The sequence below is a fragment of the Glycine soja genome, chromosome 11 (genome assembly GCF_004193775.1).
Source record: "Glycine soja cultivar W05 chromosome 11, ASM419377v2, whole genome shotgun sequence".
Lineage (NCBI taxonomy): Eukaryota > Viridiplantae > Streptophyta > Magnoliopsida > Fabales > Fabaceae > Glycine > Glycine soja.
The window spans coordinates 4,821,021-4,838,141 of NC_041012.1; the positions used below are offsets into that span (position 1 = coordinate 4,821,021).

Consider the following 17,121-nt stretch of genomic DNA (forward strand, 5'->3'; position numbering starts at 1 on the left):
CATTCAACCCTCAATTTTATTTACATTTTTTTTATTTTGATCCAATTAAACTACATATTCATAAATATTTTAATTAATTAAAATGTAAAAATAAATATAAGTAAAACTAAAAATTAGAATAAATAAATAAATTTTTAAAATAGATGGTTTATGAATTTAACAAAATATGATATTAAAGATGTATCTAAGCCTGTAAAATAACCAGACTATGTGTCTCCCAACTAATTGTTTGGATTGATTAATCTAGAATTATAAAAAAAAAATGGATTTACTTTTCCAACAAACTTCAGAATTTTTATGTGGTCTGGATTCGTGGTTATGAAAAATAACCAAATAATAATAATAATAATAATAATAATAATAATTATTATTATTATTATTATTATTATTATGTGCAATGGGGTAATTTTGAAATTTTATAAAAAAAATTCAAGTTAACAGGTGCAGAAAGTATTTTTGACAAACGAAATATTTGAACCAACCGAAGAAAAAAAAATTGAGCCAACTGTATCCATCTATAGAGTCTAGACATCACCCAAGCTTGTGCTTATTCACTGCCCTGTGTCCCCCATACACTCGCACACCATATGTTTGATTATTTGCGTCAGCCAACACTGAATAAAAATTGTTCCTTGGCAGTGTTGAATGTGGATGCACTTGAGGCCGTTCTTTCGCGAGGCTAACCTGTTAAACGGGTTAACCTCGCGAGTGCAAGCCCGTTCCTATGCTCGTCGTCGCGAACCGTTTCCCACCAAAGTTTCTCACTACCTCCACCGTGCAAAACTCATTGACTCCATTAGACTTACTCTACGCTCCAACACCCCCAACCCCTCCCTTCCCTCTCTCATAAACCACCGTCTTATGGACTCTTTCGTGGCCACTCATGCACTTCGCTCTGCCCCTTCTGCTGATTCCGCTCTCTCCTTCGTCCGTGCCCTCGAAAAAAGTTCTCATTTTTCCCACACCCACCACACACTCCATTCACTTGCCACTGTTCTTGCCAAGTCTGGTCGAAGCTCTGAGCTCAAATCCCTCGTTGATGATATCCGAGCCAACCGGTTCGGCTCTGTTCAGATCAGTTTCATGAATCTCATGCAGTGGCATGCTGCAGTTAGGGACCTTGACACTGTTCTTCAGGTGTGGGAACAGTATGCACTTGAGAATGACCATCTATGTACTGAATCTTACAACATTGTTATGACTCTTTATGCTCAAATGGGAAAGGACTTTGAGGCTGTTCGAGTTTTTCGCAGGATGATTGATGAAGGGTCTCTTCCGAATTGCAGAAGCTATACTGTGATAATCGAGCACCTTGTGAAGTCGCGCAAGTTATCGGAAGCATTGGAGGTTTTTAACCTGTTGCCTTCAATGAGGATCAAACGCACCTTGAGACAGTACTCTGTTCTGCTTGAGGGTTTTGTAGGTAGCAAACAGTTTGACGAAGTGAGAATTTTAGTTGAGGAAATGCAGGTTGATGGAATATTGCCTAGTAGAGGCATGGGTCTGTTGCTGCAGCAGATGAAGGAGGAAGGAATTCTTGAAGGCAAGGAGCAATTGTTGAGAGGAATTTTGCCAGATGAGACAATCAGGAGTGTAAGTTATTCTATTGATAGTGGTGATGAGGATGAAAATGAGAATGAGGACCAAGATGAGAATATAAGTGATGCTGGTCAATGTAATCATGTTGATGGAATTCATTTAAAACCGTGGATGGACCCACGGGCTTTGGTCAGTGCCTTGCGGAATTGGAGTCCTGATGAGGTAGCAGCACTAGAGAGTGCAAACTTTGTATGGACAACAAGGTTGGTTTGCAAGATGCTTAGGAATTTCAAAACACCAGAAGCTGCATGGAGTTTCTTCTGTTGGGCTGCCAATCAGCGTGGATTTACTCATGACATATACACGGTACAAAGAATCACTACCCTTCTAGCACGTCATGGACGTACTGACTTGGTTGATAGACTCATCTCCAAGATCAGAATGGAGAGAATGAGACTACCATTCAGCACCATCAGGATGATCATTGACTTCTATGGGATTTCAAAAAAAGCTGATGCTGCTCTGAAGGTTTTCAATGATGATCGAATACTTTGCGGTCCCATATCAAATGTTAACTTGATGCTTCTTTATTCCTCTCTTCTAAGAACATTGACAAAGTGTGGAAGAAATTCTGATGCCCTGGATATGCTTGATGACATGATTTTAAATGGTATTTGCCCAGATATCCAGACATTTTCAGGCCTAATGTACTATTTTTCACAGCTTGGAGATATAAAAACAGTGCAGAAGCTCTTTGCAATGGTTAGGCAGAGCGGTTTAGAGCCAGATGCTTATTTGTTTAAGGCATTAATCCAAGGTTATTGCAAGTCAGAAAGAGCTGCACTAGCATGGAGACTATTTGAAGACATGAAGAATTCAGGTTTGGTGCCTGACTCTGCCACCAAAGAGTTGCTAGTAAAGAGCCTCTGGAAAGAAGGGAGACGGAGAGAGGCTGCTGCAGTGGAAGAAAGTTATGAGGAAATAAATACGGTCCTTCCACTTGCATTGCAGGGTCATGTATGGACTGTCAGCTCTGCAGATCTCACAAGAGTTTATAATATTTATTCAAATTCTTTTGATTAAAATGGGGGCTAGAGTAATCCATAGGTCTGTACGATGCGTGTGGATTTCTTCATGCATGAAATTTCAGCACACATATTACAAGGGAAAAACAATCAAGGTTTTAAGAAAACGATTTACAATTGCAATTATTGCCAGGACCACAACTGCGGCCGCATCTGCATTTTTCCGTAATATCAAGGATTGTGATGACTGCAATCATCCTAATTTAAAACCTTGAAAACAATACGCATAGTTGTGGGAATTTTTTTTAGACGGGGAGGTTGGGTGCAAAGGTTTAAGTTGCTGTATTCATTAGAGTTCTGAAAAATTGTTGTTGGCCAGGACGTGAGTTGATTGATACTTAGAAATGAGCTATTGTTCTTATGGCTACCAAAAATGCTTTGTTGTATCCACTTAATCAAGTGCTAAAAGTCATCTTTGGCTTTGCTTAATCACAAAATTAATGAAACTCTTGTTAACGTGTGGAGTGCTACATTCAGTCGGCAGCTGACTTATGCAATTTGCAGGGCATCGAATAATTATCATTTTTTTAATCATTATTGGTTATCTTGTTGCAATTTTCAATTCCTTTTTTTTTTCCTACGAAAGTAGTTGGTTACAAACTTCAGTTGTGAATAAACAAGAGATGGACTCAGGTACTCAAAGAAAAGGGTGCGAGAACGACATTGAGAGAGTAACAAAAGGACGGCATTCAAGTGAACCATCAATCTGATCCTTGAGATATGATTCTCTCTCATTAATAGTCCTTAAAGTAAGAAAAACTACTTAAATAGTTCTAAAAGTTTTAGAAATTATACCAAATAATTTCTTAAATATTGAAAAACCCTTTAAATTGATCTTTGAACTTTACTAAAATAAATCATCAATTTAAGGACTAAACTAATGGGTATTCAATTCATATCAAGTACTAGGCTACTACAACCATAATCCTATTCTTTGATGTACGTCTTGCTCAGCTGCTGAAGACAGTCCAGTATTGAGTTTCTTTGATTAAAGATAAAATGAAGGTGAATTTGATGAAGTGCTTTAGTATGTTGAATCCTATGCAAATGGACAATTCAACACTCCAAGCTGTGTAAATTACAATAGCAAATAATGGTCTCTGTCCTTGTTAAAAGATTATCGAGTTTAGTTGGTCTGTAGGTGTCGGCTTGCTGGCCAACATCGTGCATAGATAAAACATTAACTGGCCGTCCAAAGGTTGGATTAGGCATTGCAATACTCTTATTGTCATTTTTTTTATAGCATGCGCATGAATTGCATACAATTAGGCTAATATAATATTGACGTGTCCACAGTGTCAAAGATTCGGAAAACCAAAAGAAAATATAGTTAAAGCTAATGACAAAGACATGAGCAGATTTTTATATATATTAAACCAAAGGCTATTTTTTTGTTGACAAAGAATGCTTCATACATATCAACAACTGCAGTTGCCTGTGATAATAGACTCTCCTTATTCTTTCCCTCGTTACTTACATTTGTTCACAACTAAACAGCAATGGCTGTCTTCTTTCCCTTTCTTCCTCTCCACTCTCAGATTCTTTGTCTTGTGATCATGTTGTTTTCCACTAATATTGTAGCTCAATCACAACAGGACAATAGAACAAACTTTTCATGCCCTTCTGATTCACCGCCTTCATGTGAAACCTATGTAACATACATTGCTCAGTCTCCAAATTTTTTGAGTCTAACCAACATATCCAATATATTTGACACAAGCCCTTTATCCATTGCAAGAGCCAGTAACTTAGAGCCTATGGATGACAAGCTAGTCAAAGACCAAGTCTTACTCGTACCAGTAACCTGTGGTTGCACTGGAAACCGCTCTTTTGCCAATATCTCCTATGAGATCAACCAAGGTGATAGCTTCTACTTTGTTGCAACCACTTCATACGAGAATCTCACGAATTGGCGTGCAGTGATGGATTTAAACCCCGTTCTAAGTCCAAATAAGTTGCCAATAGGAATCCAAGTAGTATTTCCTTTATTCTGCAAGTGCCCTTCAAAGAACCAGTTGGACAAAGAGATAAAGTACCTGATTACATACGTGTGGAAGCCCGGTGACAATGTTTCCCTTGTAAGTGACAAGTTTGGTGCATCACCAGAGGACATAATGAGTGAAAACAACTATGGTCAGAACTTTACTGCTGCAAACAACCTTCCAGTTCTGATCCCAGTGACACGCTTGCCAGTTCTTGCTCGATCTCCTTCGGACGGAAGAAAAGGCGGAATTCGTCTTCCGGTTATAATTGGTATTAGCTTGGGATGCACGCTACTGGTTCTGGTTTTAGCAGTGTTACTGGTGTATGTATATTGTCTGAAAATGAAGACTTTGAATAGGAGTGCTTCATCGGCTGAAACTGCAGATAAACTACTTTCTGGAGTTTCAGGCTATGTAAGTAAGCCTACCATGTATGAAACTGATGCGATCATGGAAGCTACAATGAACCTCAGTGAGCAGTGCAAGATTGGGGAATCAGTGTACAAGGCAAACATAGAGGGTAAGGTTTTGGCAGTAAAAAGATTCAAGGAAGATGTCACGGAAGAGCTGAAAATTCTGCAGAAGGTGAATCATGGGAATCTGGTGAAACTAATGGGTGTCTCATCAGACAATGATGGAAACTGTTTTGTGGTTTATGAATACGCTGAAAATGGGTCTCTTGATGAGTGGCTATTCTCCAAGTCTTGTTCAGACACATCAAACTCAAGGGCATCCCTTACATGGTGTCAGAGGATAAGCATGGCAGTGGATGTTGCGATGGGTTTGCAGTACATGCATGAACATGCTTATCCAAGAATAGTCCACAGGGACATCACAAGCAGTAATATCCTTCTTGACTCGAACTTTAAGGCCAAGATAGCAAATTTCTCCATGGCCAGAACTTTTACCAACCCCATGATGCCAAAGATAGATGTCTTTGCATTTGGGGTGGTTCTGATTGAGTTGCTTACCGGAAGGAAAGCCATGACAACCAAGGAAAATGGTGAGGTGGTCATGCTGTGGAAGGACATTTGGAAGATCTTTGATCAAGAAGAGAATAGAGAGGAGAGGCTCAAAAAATGGATGGATCCTAAGTTAGAGAGTTATTATCCTATAGATTACGCTCTCAGCTTGGCCTCCTTGGCGGTGAATTGTACTGCAGATAAGTCTTTGTCCAGACCAACCATTGCAGAAATTGTCCTTAGCCTCTCCCTTCTCACTCAACCATCTCCCGCAACATTGGAGAGATCCTTGACTTCTTCTGGATTGGATGTAGAAGCTACTCAAATTGTCACTTCCATAGCAGCTCGTTGATTGAGTGAAGGAAATTTAGTTTCTCAAATCCATGATGGTATTTTGTTTACATGATGATTATTACATCTTTAGTCATTAATGGTTGGCTTGGTTTGGGGGAGTGTGTTCAAAATTTCGTTTTTTTCCATCCCTGTTATTTTTTTTAAGTTTGGGGTAGAGTCAGCAAAAATGGAAGTTGCAATTGACCTCAGACTAAACTTGCTTATTTCCCTGTATCTTTTTTGTGTGATAATTGAAACTGAATTATATGATGGATTATCTGTTACATGTACAAACAAATTCAAGCGAGAAAAAATGATTGAGTTTGAAATATACGTTTCTGCCACTGATTGCATTAAGCTTATGTTTCATACCTCATAAAGTCACAATACTGCACGGATAGAATTTAGGATTTTGTTCATCCAATTACATCCTCAATTCTTCTTATCTAGGTACTTTTTGCCATTAACACTTGGATCGCTACAATACAATTAATCTATCCCACTTTTTTGTCTTCTAATTTTTTGTCACAAGGCTGGACATTGAAACTTAATGGAGAATTTATGCAAGAAGGCCTTTGGATGCGGCCTCAGCTCTGTTAAATTATTATTATTGTATGTCTTTAAAATTGAGAGTGTATGGCCTATAATATCTGCTCATATTCTTGACTACAATGCCAATCCCTTGGTGAACCTTCATCCATATCTCACAGCCCGCATTAAGGAATAGATGCATTTTTAACGTATAATGATGCATGGAGTAACCAAGGTAAAAAGTGCAAATAATATTTTGTGCATTATGATATGCCTCTACGTTTATAATGTATTATTTTATAACAGCATGAAAGAAAGCAGACTAGCTCTACCCTTAAATGCTGCAGCAAGTCAGCCAGCTATTTCCTTCTATTTTTTTGGGGGGGGGTGGGTATTCATGTAACGCGAAGGGCGTTTAAAATACGCATAAAATAAAAAGTCTTCCATGTTGTTCCAATCATTGATGAAGGTAGCTACCTATTCGTTAAAAAAAATGCTAGTAGCAAAGATAGGAATCTGTGGAGAATCTTTCGTAAACATTGACCACCCGTGCCTACTTACTTGCTAGAGTTCTGCTTCTGCAGGTGAACACCTATACTATTTGGTTCTCCTGTAGGGTCAAGAAACCATTGGAAGACCCAATAAGCCACTAGAAGTATATTTACCCATACACTATACAGTGCTCCTTACAACTGAAAGTAGAAAGTTTACACCTCTCATGTGAGTCGTTTCAAAATATCTAGTAGTTATAGTGAACCTACTTCACTCTAAAATTACTCCATAGTTGTACTCAGATGAATGTGACTCCCTTGTATTTGAACCCTATAAATTAATAAAAAACACTTCCCTACACTACCAAGGACATTATGTTTCCATGTTAGTGTCTTTACATATATCTCCAGACCTTCACCTATTTGTTGGATCAACATTTTCACCTTTTACACTACTTGAAACAAATTGATCCAATGAGCCTTCAAGGTCAATAACTTAGCTTGATCAAAACATCAAAATTCATAAGTGAAGATAAGTATTTAACATACTCTAATGCTACCTTTCCCCTCCTAAATTATTTTCATTTAGTGGTAATTACCCTGTGATTTATGAGACAAATTTCAAATTAATCATTATTACATGGAAATTTTTGTCATTGTTAGTTGCGGGACTTTTCTATACATGAAAGTTGCCATCTATATCATCTACATTTTTATCACTTCATTTGGTGTGCTGACTCAACACCAAAATAATAAAATATAGTGTATTTTCTAAATGTTTCTACTCTTTTAAAAAATATCATGGCACAAAAAATTATACGTATTTCTTTAATTTGAAGTCAAGCATATAGCAATATAATGGAATTAAAACACATATTTTCAACTTTCTTCGAAATAAATCAAAGAATGACTAGAATGGGCTACCCCTCAAACCCAGTTTAGTCTGCCTATCATGATTCAACTTTACTAGGTGCATAGAAAAATACTTTTGAGACAAAAGTATTTTTAAAAAAGGATTAAAATTATTATTTTTGTTTTCATTTTGTTTTTATCTAATTGCTTGCACTTGAATTGAATGTGTCCCAGCAAGAAACTAAACATTCACCTAGATTGGACACGTTAACCCATTCTCATTGGTCCAACTATTCACACATTCTTTTTCTTCTTCACACCACCCAATTTTTTGTTTTTTTAATTCCCATTCTACCCCTACTTTTTACACGCCTCTAAACCTTTTCTGTTTCCTCCCACGTTCCCACCCCATTCCCTCGTTCTTCCTCGCTAGACACAACCACCCCCTCTACCTCTTATCTTCTTTTTCACACCCCCTTGTATTGTGTAACTAGTAATTGGAATGAGTTTCGTTATAGTATAAATTTTGACGAAAGTCAAGTCGGTGAAACCCATCCAGCGATCACGTTTCTTCCACGGTATGATATTCATTCTCGTAATCATTTCTCAATTGAAAATTCGGGATAGAGTTTTTCTATTTCGTAATTTTGAGGAAATTCAAGTTAACCAATCCAAGGTGTTTTAACTTTTGTATTCAACATTTAAAAGCTCTCGTGGATTTCAGTTGGATTGGACTAGTTGCGGAATAGCATCATCATTTTAAGAAATTTTGTGTTTAATAATTAATATCCTAATTAGAGTCTCTCTACACATATTCAGGGTTTAATGTCACACATATAATAACTAACAAGGAAATAAAATTACAATCACATTAATTTCTGATAAAATCACAACATACAGAAAATTCATTTCTGGAAGAGATATCAGAAATATTCATGCTCTTTAGCATCAGATCTCTTGAGGATAGTTATCGAATAAATTCTTATTCATTCATCATAATGTATCATATTTGTTGATCTATACAAACCTAGTTGAACAAGCACACTAATACTAACGTACTACAACATACATTGATGGAGAAAACAACAGAAGAAGTTAATTTCGTGGGACATTCATTGACCTTTCCCAACTCAGTGAAGAGTTCACTGTTCTTGAAAGAGATTGCACAATCTCATGCACACTAGGGCGACTTGCTGGATCTGTCTTTATGCAATCATCAATCATTTCAATCACAAACATAGCAAGTTCCAATGAACAATTCTCTCCCAAAGAGGGATCCACAAACTCCTTCAACCACTCCTTGCCACTTCTCTCACCAGGTATGCCACTTAAAACATGTGACAATTTTGTCTCATCTTCAGTTAAAATAGCAGCGACCTCTTTTCCAGTGACCATTTCCAGCATCAGTACCCCAAATGCATATACGTCAAGCTTTGTGGACACAAGACCATTTTCCAAATACTCTGGAGCCATGTAGCCTCTTGTCCCAACAATGTGCCTCGTCGTGGGAAATTGATCATCCCCTCCTTCCAAACACCTAGCAAGGCTTAAATTCGCGACCTTTCCCCTGAAATCACCATCCAGAAGAATGTTACTGCTGTTAATATCCTTGTGGATGTGAGGAGGAGAAGTGAAACTGTGAAGATAGTCAAGTCCTGTTGCCACATCCAATGCAATTTGCATTCTTTGAGTCCAACTCAGAAACTTCCCGTCCACGTTGTTGAAGTAGATCCATTCACTCAAGTCCCCATTAGTAGCATACACATAAACAAGGTACCAACGCCCCTCATGGAAGCTAACTCCAGAAAGGCGTATAACGTTGGTATGGTTGATTTTGTTCAGTATCTCTATCTCTTTTGACACATCTCCTTCTATCTTTTTAATTGCAGCCAAATCACCATTAATCACACCGCGATAAACAGACCCTTTGATCCAGCTGCTAGGACTAAAGTTATCTGTTGCACGCTGTAGTTCCTCAAAGTTATACACTTTGAAAGACTGAGCTATGCCAGATATGTTCTCTGACAATTTTTCATTCACTTTCACTTGAGGTTTTTCCTCAATTGCCTCAAAACTCTTAGGCACTGCCACCAATGAGTCATCTTTGTTTCTATTTTTGCGATAGCGTTTGAAGAAAATGACAGCACAGAGAACCGATGTTAAGGCAATAGCTCCCACAACAACTCCAACAACTACATACACCCATGTTTTGTTTGAGCTATGATCAGAAGAGGGAGGTGAGGGTGGTGGACTAATGCGTTGAGTTGGCGAAACGGTTTGAGAACTTGAGGGCTTGTCATGAAGGGGAACTAAAATTGTCGTAAAGGGATAGATCATGGCTTGTGTGAGAGTAAGGGTATTAGCTTCAAGAGTAGACATAAAGTTGACACCAAATTTCTCACTAATGAATGAAACAGAATCACCCCAGTTCACCAAGTAACTCAAGAGGTACCTGATGCCTTTCTTGGTTTGGTTCTTTGTGGGACAAGCACATCTGAGAGGCACTAAAAGTCTTCTACCGGGGTATATGTTTGCAGGGTTGTGGTTTTGGTTCTCCAAAGCTTGACATGTTGTGAGGCCCTCAAAAGTGTTGTTAGCAATCAACAAGTAAGTTTCTGAATTCTGGAACACATAGGATGTGTTTGTTTGATAATACTCACCTGAACAGGAACAGTTGACCGGAACAATCACCAACTTGTTTGTCTCAAAGGTGTCATTCATGGAAACTGAGTTTATTTTAGCAAGCTGGGATGGGTCAGAACCCAACAAAGTTGATATTGTCTTGACAGAGTTGTAAATGGGTTGAGATCTGAAGGTGAGGTAACTTTGGCAGCTATGGTTTGCACCATTGCAAGTGTAACCTCGGATAGAATTTTTGTTACCCCTTCTTGGACACGCTACTGTGCCTAAACCAATATAAGGTTGCTGCCCCAGAATCAGAGAGAAGTTGTGGATCAATAGTGTGAAAATGATTATGGGGATGAAGGGAAAGAGATGCATTGTTGTTTGCAGAGGAAGGGTGTAACAAAAGGGATTGTTAATGAATGCAATTATGCGCCACTTTTTGTACATATACGGGGCCTAAACCCAGCAATTATGTAACACTTTATTAAATAATTTAGGAGTGCCTGTTTCAATTTTTTTGGAATTATTTATTCTATTGGTCATGATTTCAGATGGAAGACAATTTCTGAGAAATAACCAGCCAGCCTATTGATTTGCTTCTTGAAGTTGAATATTGTCGAACAAACGGGTTGACTTGGATTGTGGTTGACCAAATAGTGGATAACAAACACTTGGATGATACTCGTTTTCTTGACTTCCAGTCTTACCACTTCACGAGGATTAATTTCAAAAAATCAATTAAAAGAAGAAGAAAAGGACAACATAAATTGACTGAGATGCTGAATTAGTTCTTTGTTTTGCTTGTATCTTCTCCTGAGGCATTGTTGGTTAACCTCTTACTATTTTTTTTTTAATAAGGTTAACCTCTTACTAATAATATTTTATATTATAACTTTCTTGTATAGTATGTTCTTGGTCCGCACGAAATATCCCGAGAATCTGCAACAACTTGCAATTGGTCAACTTAATAGCAAAGTCGCGCTTCAATATATATTATCCTACTTCAGAAATTCCTTAAACAAATCAATTGGTCATATTTCTTTTTTTTTATAATAATTGGTCATATATTCTTACTCTGCACGAAAGATCGATCATCGACGAAAGGTAACAAAATTAGTAATCGTTCAACTTCATGACAAAGTCATTATTATGCTTTTATTCTACCACGGAAATTCACAGAGCAATGTTCGTCCCCGAATACACAATTTTATCAGCAGCAAGTGCACAAGTCTAGCTAAGATATTCAAAATCAAGCAATCCTATCGTTGACGATAGAGACAAATGAACTTCATAAAAAGCTGAGAATAGACCACAATATTTCCATCCATCGCGCAACGCAGCAATATTTGACTATCGTCTGCACCACCTCAAAATTAGCAAGTTTCCGCGTTTCATCAATTTTTGTCGTACCGAATAATGCATATATAAGTAATTTCACAAAAAAGAATAATGCATAAGTAATTTCACAAAAAAAGAATAATGCATAAGTGGCATGGCAGTGTTTGGTTTCTTGTCCTGGATCCATGTTTAGTATAAAATCATATAAATAATAATGCAAAAGTAATTATTAATTGTGGTGAGGATCAACATTCAGCAGTGTCTAATAAGTTTCCAAACACACTATAAGGATGTGAACTGAATTGACTGTGTGTTTGATGTCACAATATATAAGAATGATGAGGATTGATCTTGACTCCAATTAAACTTGATTTTGTGAAAATATCAATGTCTAGTTATTGTTAGGTAAAACTGGTTGTCTCAAAGCTCAACTTGACTAGAACACAATAATAGAGAAAAATGCATTTGGTTAGTTCAATTCTTATTTTGATCACTTCCTTGTTTTACATCAAATACAAATCATGATTTGTATCTATTAAAATTTGAGGAGGAAATTATGCGTTGGTAATAAAATAATTTTATATTATTATTGAATTACAAACAATCATAAATAATAAGTATATTAAATCTTATAATAATTATCTTAAAAATCATATCAACAATAAATTATTATTAGACAACAATATAAATTATTTTATAATATTAATATATAATTATTTTTTTGTCCTAAGTCAAAGATCGTGATTGTCTTCCAACCTATTAGGTTGAAGACTAATCTCCAATGTGTGACTAAATGTCACTAGTGTTTTTAAAGTAGAATACATCTAAGTTATGTGTATATATTCCTTGAATACTTTTCCTTCCTTAAATTATAACCGTTGCACCTCTTCCTAAAATTCTATTTATATAAAAAAAAAAGTTTATCATAGTAGAAAAGTCAATTTTTAAAGATAATGGAGTTTTAATACATTTGTGAATAAATTAACTCCTCGTCATTTGATAGGTTTCAATCCCAAGTGATGCAAACTGCACTTCAAGGTCCTTTTTTCTATTCTGTAGTTGATCAACATACAGAGGTTTTACTGCATCCTAATATGCCCGATGAGCGTGTCAACGACCTAACAAAGTTGACATCAACAACTTTAAAGTATTGTTCATTGCTATAATTTGGTTTTGGCACACGTCCTCCTTTTGTTACTGTAAATGAGGCTCCATTTTCAAAAGCATCTTTCACTGAATGAAATTCCCATGTATCCCCATTGTTATGATTACTCTTTCTCCATGTCACCTACACACATTAAATAATTAACAAAATACTTGTAAAATCACTTTATATGCACATAAGTGAAAGTAAGTTAGATAGTAAGTTATTGAAATGGAATTGCTAAAATTGATTACGTACCTCCTTACTCCCTATTGTAGGTGCTATAAAGAGGTTAGCTTCACTTTTGAGGCTAGGTCCCATGCTTCCACCAATGGCATATTGCACCCATCCTAAGTAAAGATTGTTTGCTACATGTGCATACCCATGGCGAATCCTGGATTTTTTATTTATAAAACAAATTAATAATGTTCAATGCATTTAAATTCATGTAACTTAACTTCTTAATTGAGCAATTAATTACCTTGGCATGCGCTGATTACAATTAGGCCCAAAGTGATTGTACACAACAGTAATCTTCATATTCTGGTCTCTCACATATCCATCATCATGTCCAAGAAGCATAACCTTATCTTGGTCTCTAAACCAATTATTGGATATAGTCACATCAGTGGATCCTCGTGTTACATCAAGTAGACCATCTTGACAATTATATAGTGTATTATGGTCAATCCAAATCTTTGAAGCAGTAACCAATCTAATTGCATCCCCATCTACGTGGCCCAAAGGAATCACTTTTCCTTCAGGCCCCATCACGACCCCTGGGGCTTGAGGTTTGCAATGATGAACTCGAATGCCATGGATGATTATGTTGGTAGCCTAGAGAAAAATAAATAAGAGTTACATACAATTAAAGTGTTAACTCATGTAAGATAAATTTGCAATATGTTTATTGTGCATGCATGTTTAATTAGTAGGAGTTGCTAAGTTGGTGCCTTTAAAACAAATACTAGGAAGTGATCAATTACCTTAAAGATCATTAAGCATGCATTATTAGCAATGTGGACATTAACCCCTCGACCATCAATTGCGGTGAAACTACTAATAAGAAGGGGTCTCTCAAGTTTAATGTGCATGTCTCTTTGGAATGTGATCCACACTTTACCTTGAATTACAGAAGCTCCATACCTCAAGGTGCCACGTTTAGGGTTTATAGGATCATCACTAGGGTCTATAACAATATAATGGATGAGGTCTTTACCAATGTTGTTTGTCATCTTACCGGTGTAGCCCACCGAACATGTTGCTAATTGAGGTCGATGCCTCCTCCATTCAGGATTCAGTCTCCAACATCGATCGATCACATTCATTTTCAAGCCATTTATTTTAGATTGTTTTGCGGCACTAAGGTTTGGAGTGTAAAGGGTGATAATTACAATAATCAAAACAAAACGCCAAAGGATATGATTGATAACATGAGAGACCATTATGACAAATTTTTTTTTTCTCAATGACTATGAATTGCAGAGAAAAAGAGATAAAAAAGAGAACAGTTGCTAGTATATTTTGAAAAAGTTGTATAAAGAAGTGGTTATATAGAAAAGATTGATCTTGTAGTTAGTTTAAGTTGTTTTCTAAAGCTATGGCGAAAAGAGTGTCCATTGCTAAAAGAAAAACTATGAATAGAAATAAATAAGTAGGAATGTTTAACTAATTTTAAATCTTTACCTTAAGTTGCAACAATTACCTAAATTTACGCACCAATAAAAGGGAAATTAGACATTTTTATATATATACTCTAACGATAATAATATTTTCAATGGCTGAAATTTAATTTAAAATTAATTGAACAATATTTTTAGATTAATTTAACATCACATAGGATTATACAGCATATGTGTTATTAGATCATGATAGTACTCTCATAATACATAAAATGACAACTGCTATAGATTTGTTTATACATCTATGTAATTGTTTAAAAAATTGTGGACCAAATGTAATTGTTAAATTTTTAGAATCATATTCGTCAATTGATATATAAATGTAAAATATCAATGATACTAATAATATTCTTTTTTAGAGGAGATCACACGCACTCTCCTCCAACGAAGATTGTGACTATTACATTATTCTCTCCTCTTATGTTAAAATATACAAAAGCTCATTTAAATTAACATTGTTAATTTAATTTACACTCCCTTGATAAAGATAATTATTATTCATTTTTAGGAGTGGAAATAAAAAAGTGTAGGATCTGGGGATAGATCCACTTGGTGGGCGTTAGGGGCAATAGCCCTCCCAAACTTTTAAAATTTTCTTAATATTAATGTGTATGTGTATCTAATAACTATCCTTATAGTTTGAAATGTGTAATTTAACTACTTAAATATTTATTTATTTTAGTATTTGAATGGCTAATTAAGTGATCAACCACATGTAATTATCAGTTGTCAATTACTAATATGGACTATGGTGGAGTTCCAATTGACTCTATCGAATTGCTTTCGTATCCAACGCATCCACGAATCAACAAAATAGAATTGGCTTAATTTGTATATATAGGACAATACGTTAGAACTCGATCTAGAGAAGTCGTAGTGGTGTGTGCTTAGGAGAAAGGATAAAGATGAAGCCGACGTAGCGAGATCAATCTGCACAGCCATGCACACGATGAAATCACCAATTTGCGACGCATCGACACCGTTTTATTTGTCCTTATCGTGACTGCTTTGTGGATCAGAATATATGTATATGCTTTCTCTCTTATCCTTCTCTTGCCGGGTCAATAATCCCATCTCCACCATAGTGATAGTGCTCAACAAAATCTAGCCACTTGTACATATGAACAATCATTTCCGCCAAAGAATGAAAATGCATTTACGAATAATGGACCCCATCTTCTTCTTCTTCTTTTGTTTCTCCTTGTTGTTTTGGTGCCCCCAAATTCTTATTTAGTAAGTAAGGATTACTGTTTGTTAAAGGAATGATAAAAGAAAAAGAAAAAACACAATTACGTAGTTTCAATATAGAAAATTTGTTTGACTGCTGAAGAAGAACGATACAGTGATATATGCAGGCAGAACCGTTGTTTTTGAACATGAACCTTGACGAGTTTAGAGACCAGGTTCACCAATATTAATGTTTGGAAACGACTGTGGCTATATTATGCACTCTGTCTCGGATTTGCCTTTGGTGTCCCATCTTGAACTTGGTCAGTATAATGGAATGATTCATGGAGGCATAACTCTTTCATTTGCCAAACTCTACATCAATATCGTACAGTGTAGTTTATATATGACAAACTCATAAACAAGCAAAATAATGAATGAGTTTATTGTCAATATTGATGAATTCATTGTTACTTTTGTGTGTTTATTGAGTGAAATGTGACCATAAGAGATTCAGATGTACTTGGTCAAAATTATCAATTATATAAATTCTACTTTGCTAGCTCCGGCTGAACGAGTCTTATATAGGAAACTATATATGGAAGCCAGCGGAACAAATTAAGAGATAAAAGAAAAAGAAACTGCAATTAAAAATTGCTGTCCTACAACATGTAATGATCCGAATGTATGAGTTTCAGATTCTTTAAACTCGTGGTCTCAAACTTAATCGCAAAACTATAATATATAAGAAAAGAAATATTATTGAGAAAGGCTGCCATGTAGAATGTGGTAATTAAAAGGCAACTAATTAAGAAGGAAATTTCGATATTGACCACTTAATCCCCAATGCATTTTTCAAAGATAAACTTCCAAAAAAAGTAAAGCAGAAAAAGGTTGGGACTTGGAATTAGTATTTTGAAAATTCGACAGAATAGTTCGGAAAGACTGAAAAACGGTGAACCGGTTTAGTATCCAATTTATATTAAATAAATTATAAAACTGGCTTTTGAGAAAAACTGATCAAAAAGTTGAGAAACTAGTAAAAAGGGGTTGGTAATCGAAGGAAAAAAAATCCCAGTGGATCACTGGAATTAAAAAGAACATAACACATTTTTTATTGATTAAAATTTATTAAAAAATCATAAAATTATAAAAGAGATTTATTAAATAACATATAAGATCTACAAAAGTTTGTTAATTTTAATAAATTTTAACCAATAAAAAAGAATGTATTTAAAAAAGTGTTTTTCACGAAGTATTTTTCATCCAGTAAATATATCATCTTGGGAATCATTTTCCAGTATATGCTATGAATGTTCCGAATATTATTTTCTTTTCAGGGTCCACTAGTCAGAGCCACTTAATTTCTGTTCAGAGTTTTCTTTTGAGA

The 17,121-nt window shown here is 35.8% G+C and overlaps 4 protein-coding genes across 4 annotated transcripts; 2 read left to right on the forward strand and 2 right to left on the reverse strand.

Annotated features, from left to right (window-relative positions):
- Positions 1-490: 490 nt before the first annotated feature.
- Positions 491-3,107, forward strand: LOC114377651 (pentatricopeptide repeat-containing protein At5g66631-like). The gene has a single exon (XM_028336269.1). The coding sequence runs from the start codon at positions 646-648 to the stop codon at positions 2,620-2,622; it is 1,977 nt and encodes a 658-aa protein (XP_028192070.1). The 5' UTR covers positions 491-645; the 3' UTR covers positions 2,623-3,107.
- Positions 3,108-4,023: 916 nt separating this feature from the next.
- Positions 4,024-6,173, forward strand: LOC114377652 (serine/threonine receptor-like kinase NFP). The gene has a single exon (XM_028336270.1). It carries the CDS (start codon positions 4,124-4,126, stop codon positions 5,918-5,920), a length of 1,797 nt encoding a protein of 598 aa, XP_028192071.1. The 5' UTR covers positions 4,024-4,123; the 3' UTR covers positions 5,921-6,173.
- A 2,439-nt stretch (positions 6,174-8,612) lies between these two features.
- Positions 8,613-10,867, reverse strand: LOC114374818 (lysM domain receptor-like kinase 4). Its single transcript, XM_028332514.1, has one exon. The coding sequence runs from the start codon at positions 10,845-10,847 to the stop codon at positions 8,871-8,873; it is 1,977 nt and encodes a 658-aa protein (XP_028188315.1). The 5' UTR covers positions 10,848-10,867; the 3' UTR covers positions 8,613-8,870.
- Positions 10,868-12,801: 1,934 nt separating this feature from the next.
- Positions 12,802-14,327, reverse strand: LOC114375111 (probable pectate lyase 4). Its single transcript, XM_028332860.1, has 4 exons — positions 13,869-14,327; positions 13,364-13,719; positions 13,141-13,276; positions 12,802-13,026 (listed from the first exon to the last, which is right to left on the reverse strand). Exons 1-4 carry the CDS (start codon positions 14,325-14,327, stop codon positions 12,802-12,804), a joined length of 1,176 nt encoding a protein of 391 aa, XP_028188661.1.
- Positions 14,328-17,121: the final 2,794 nt, after the last annotated feature.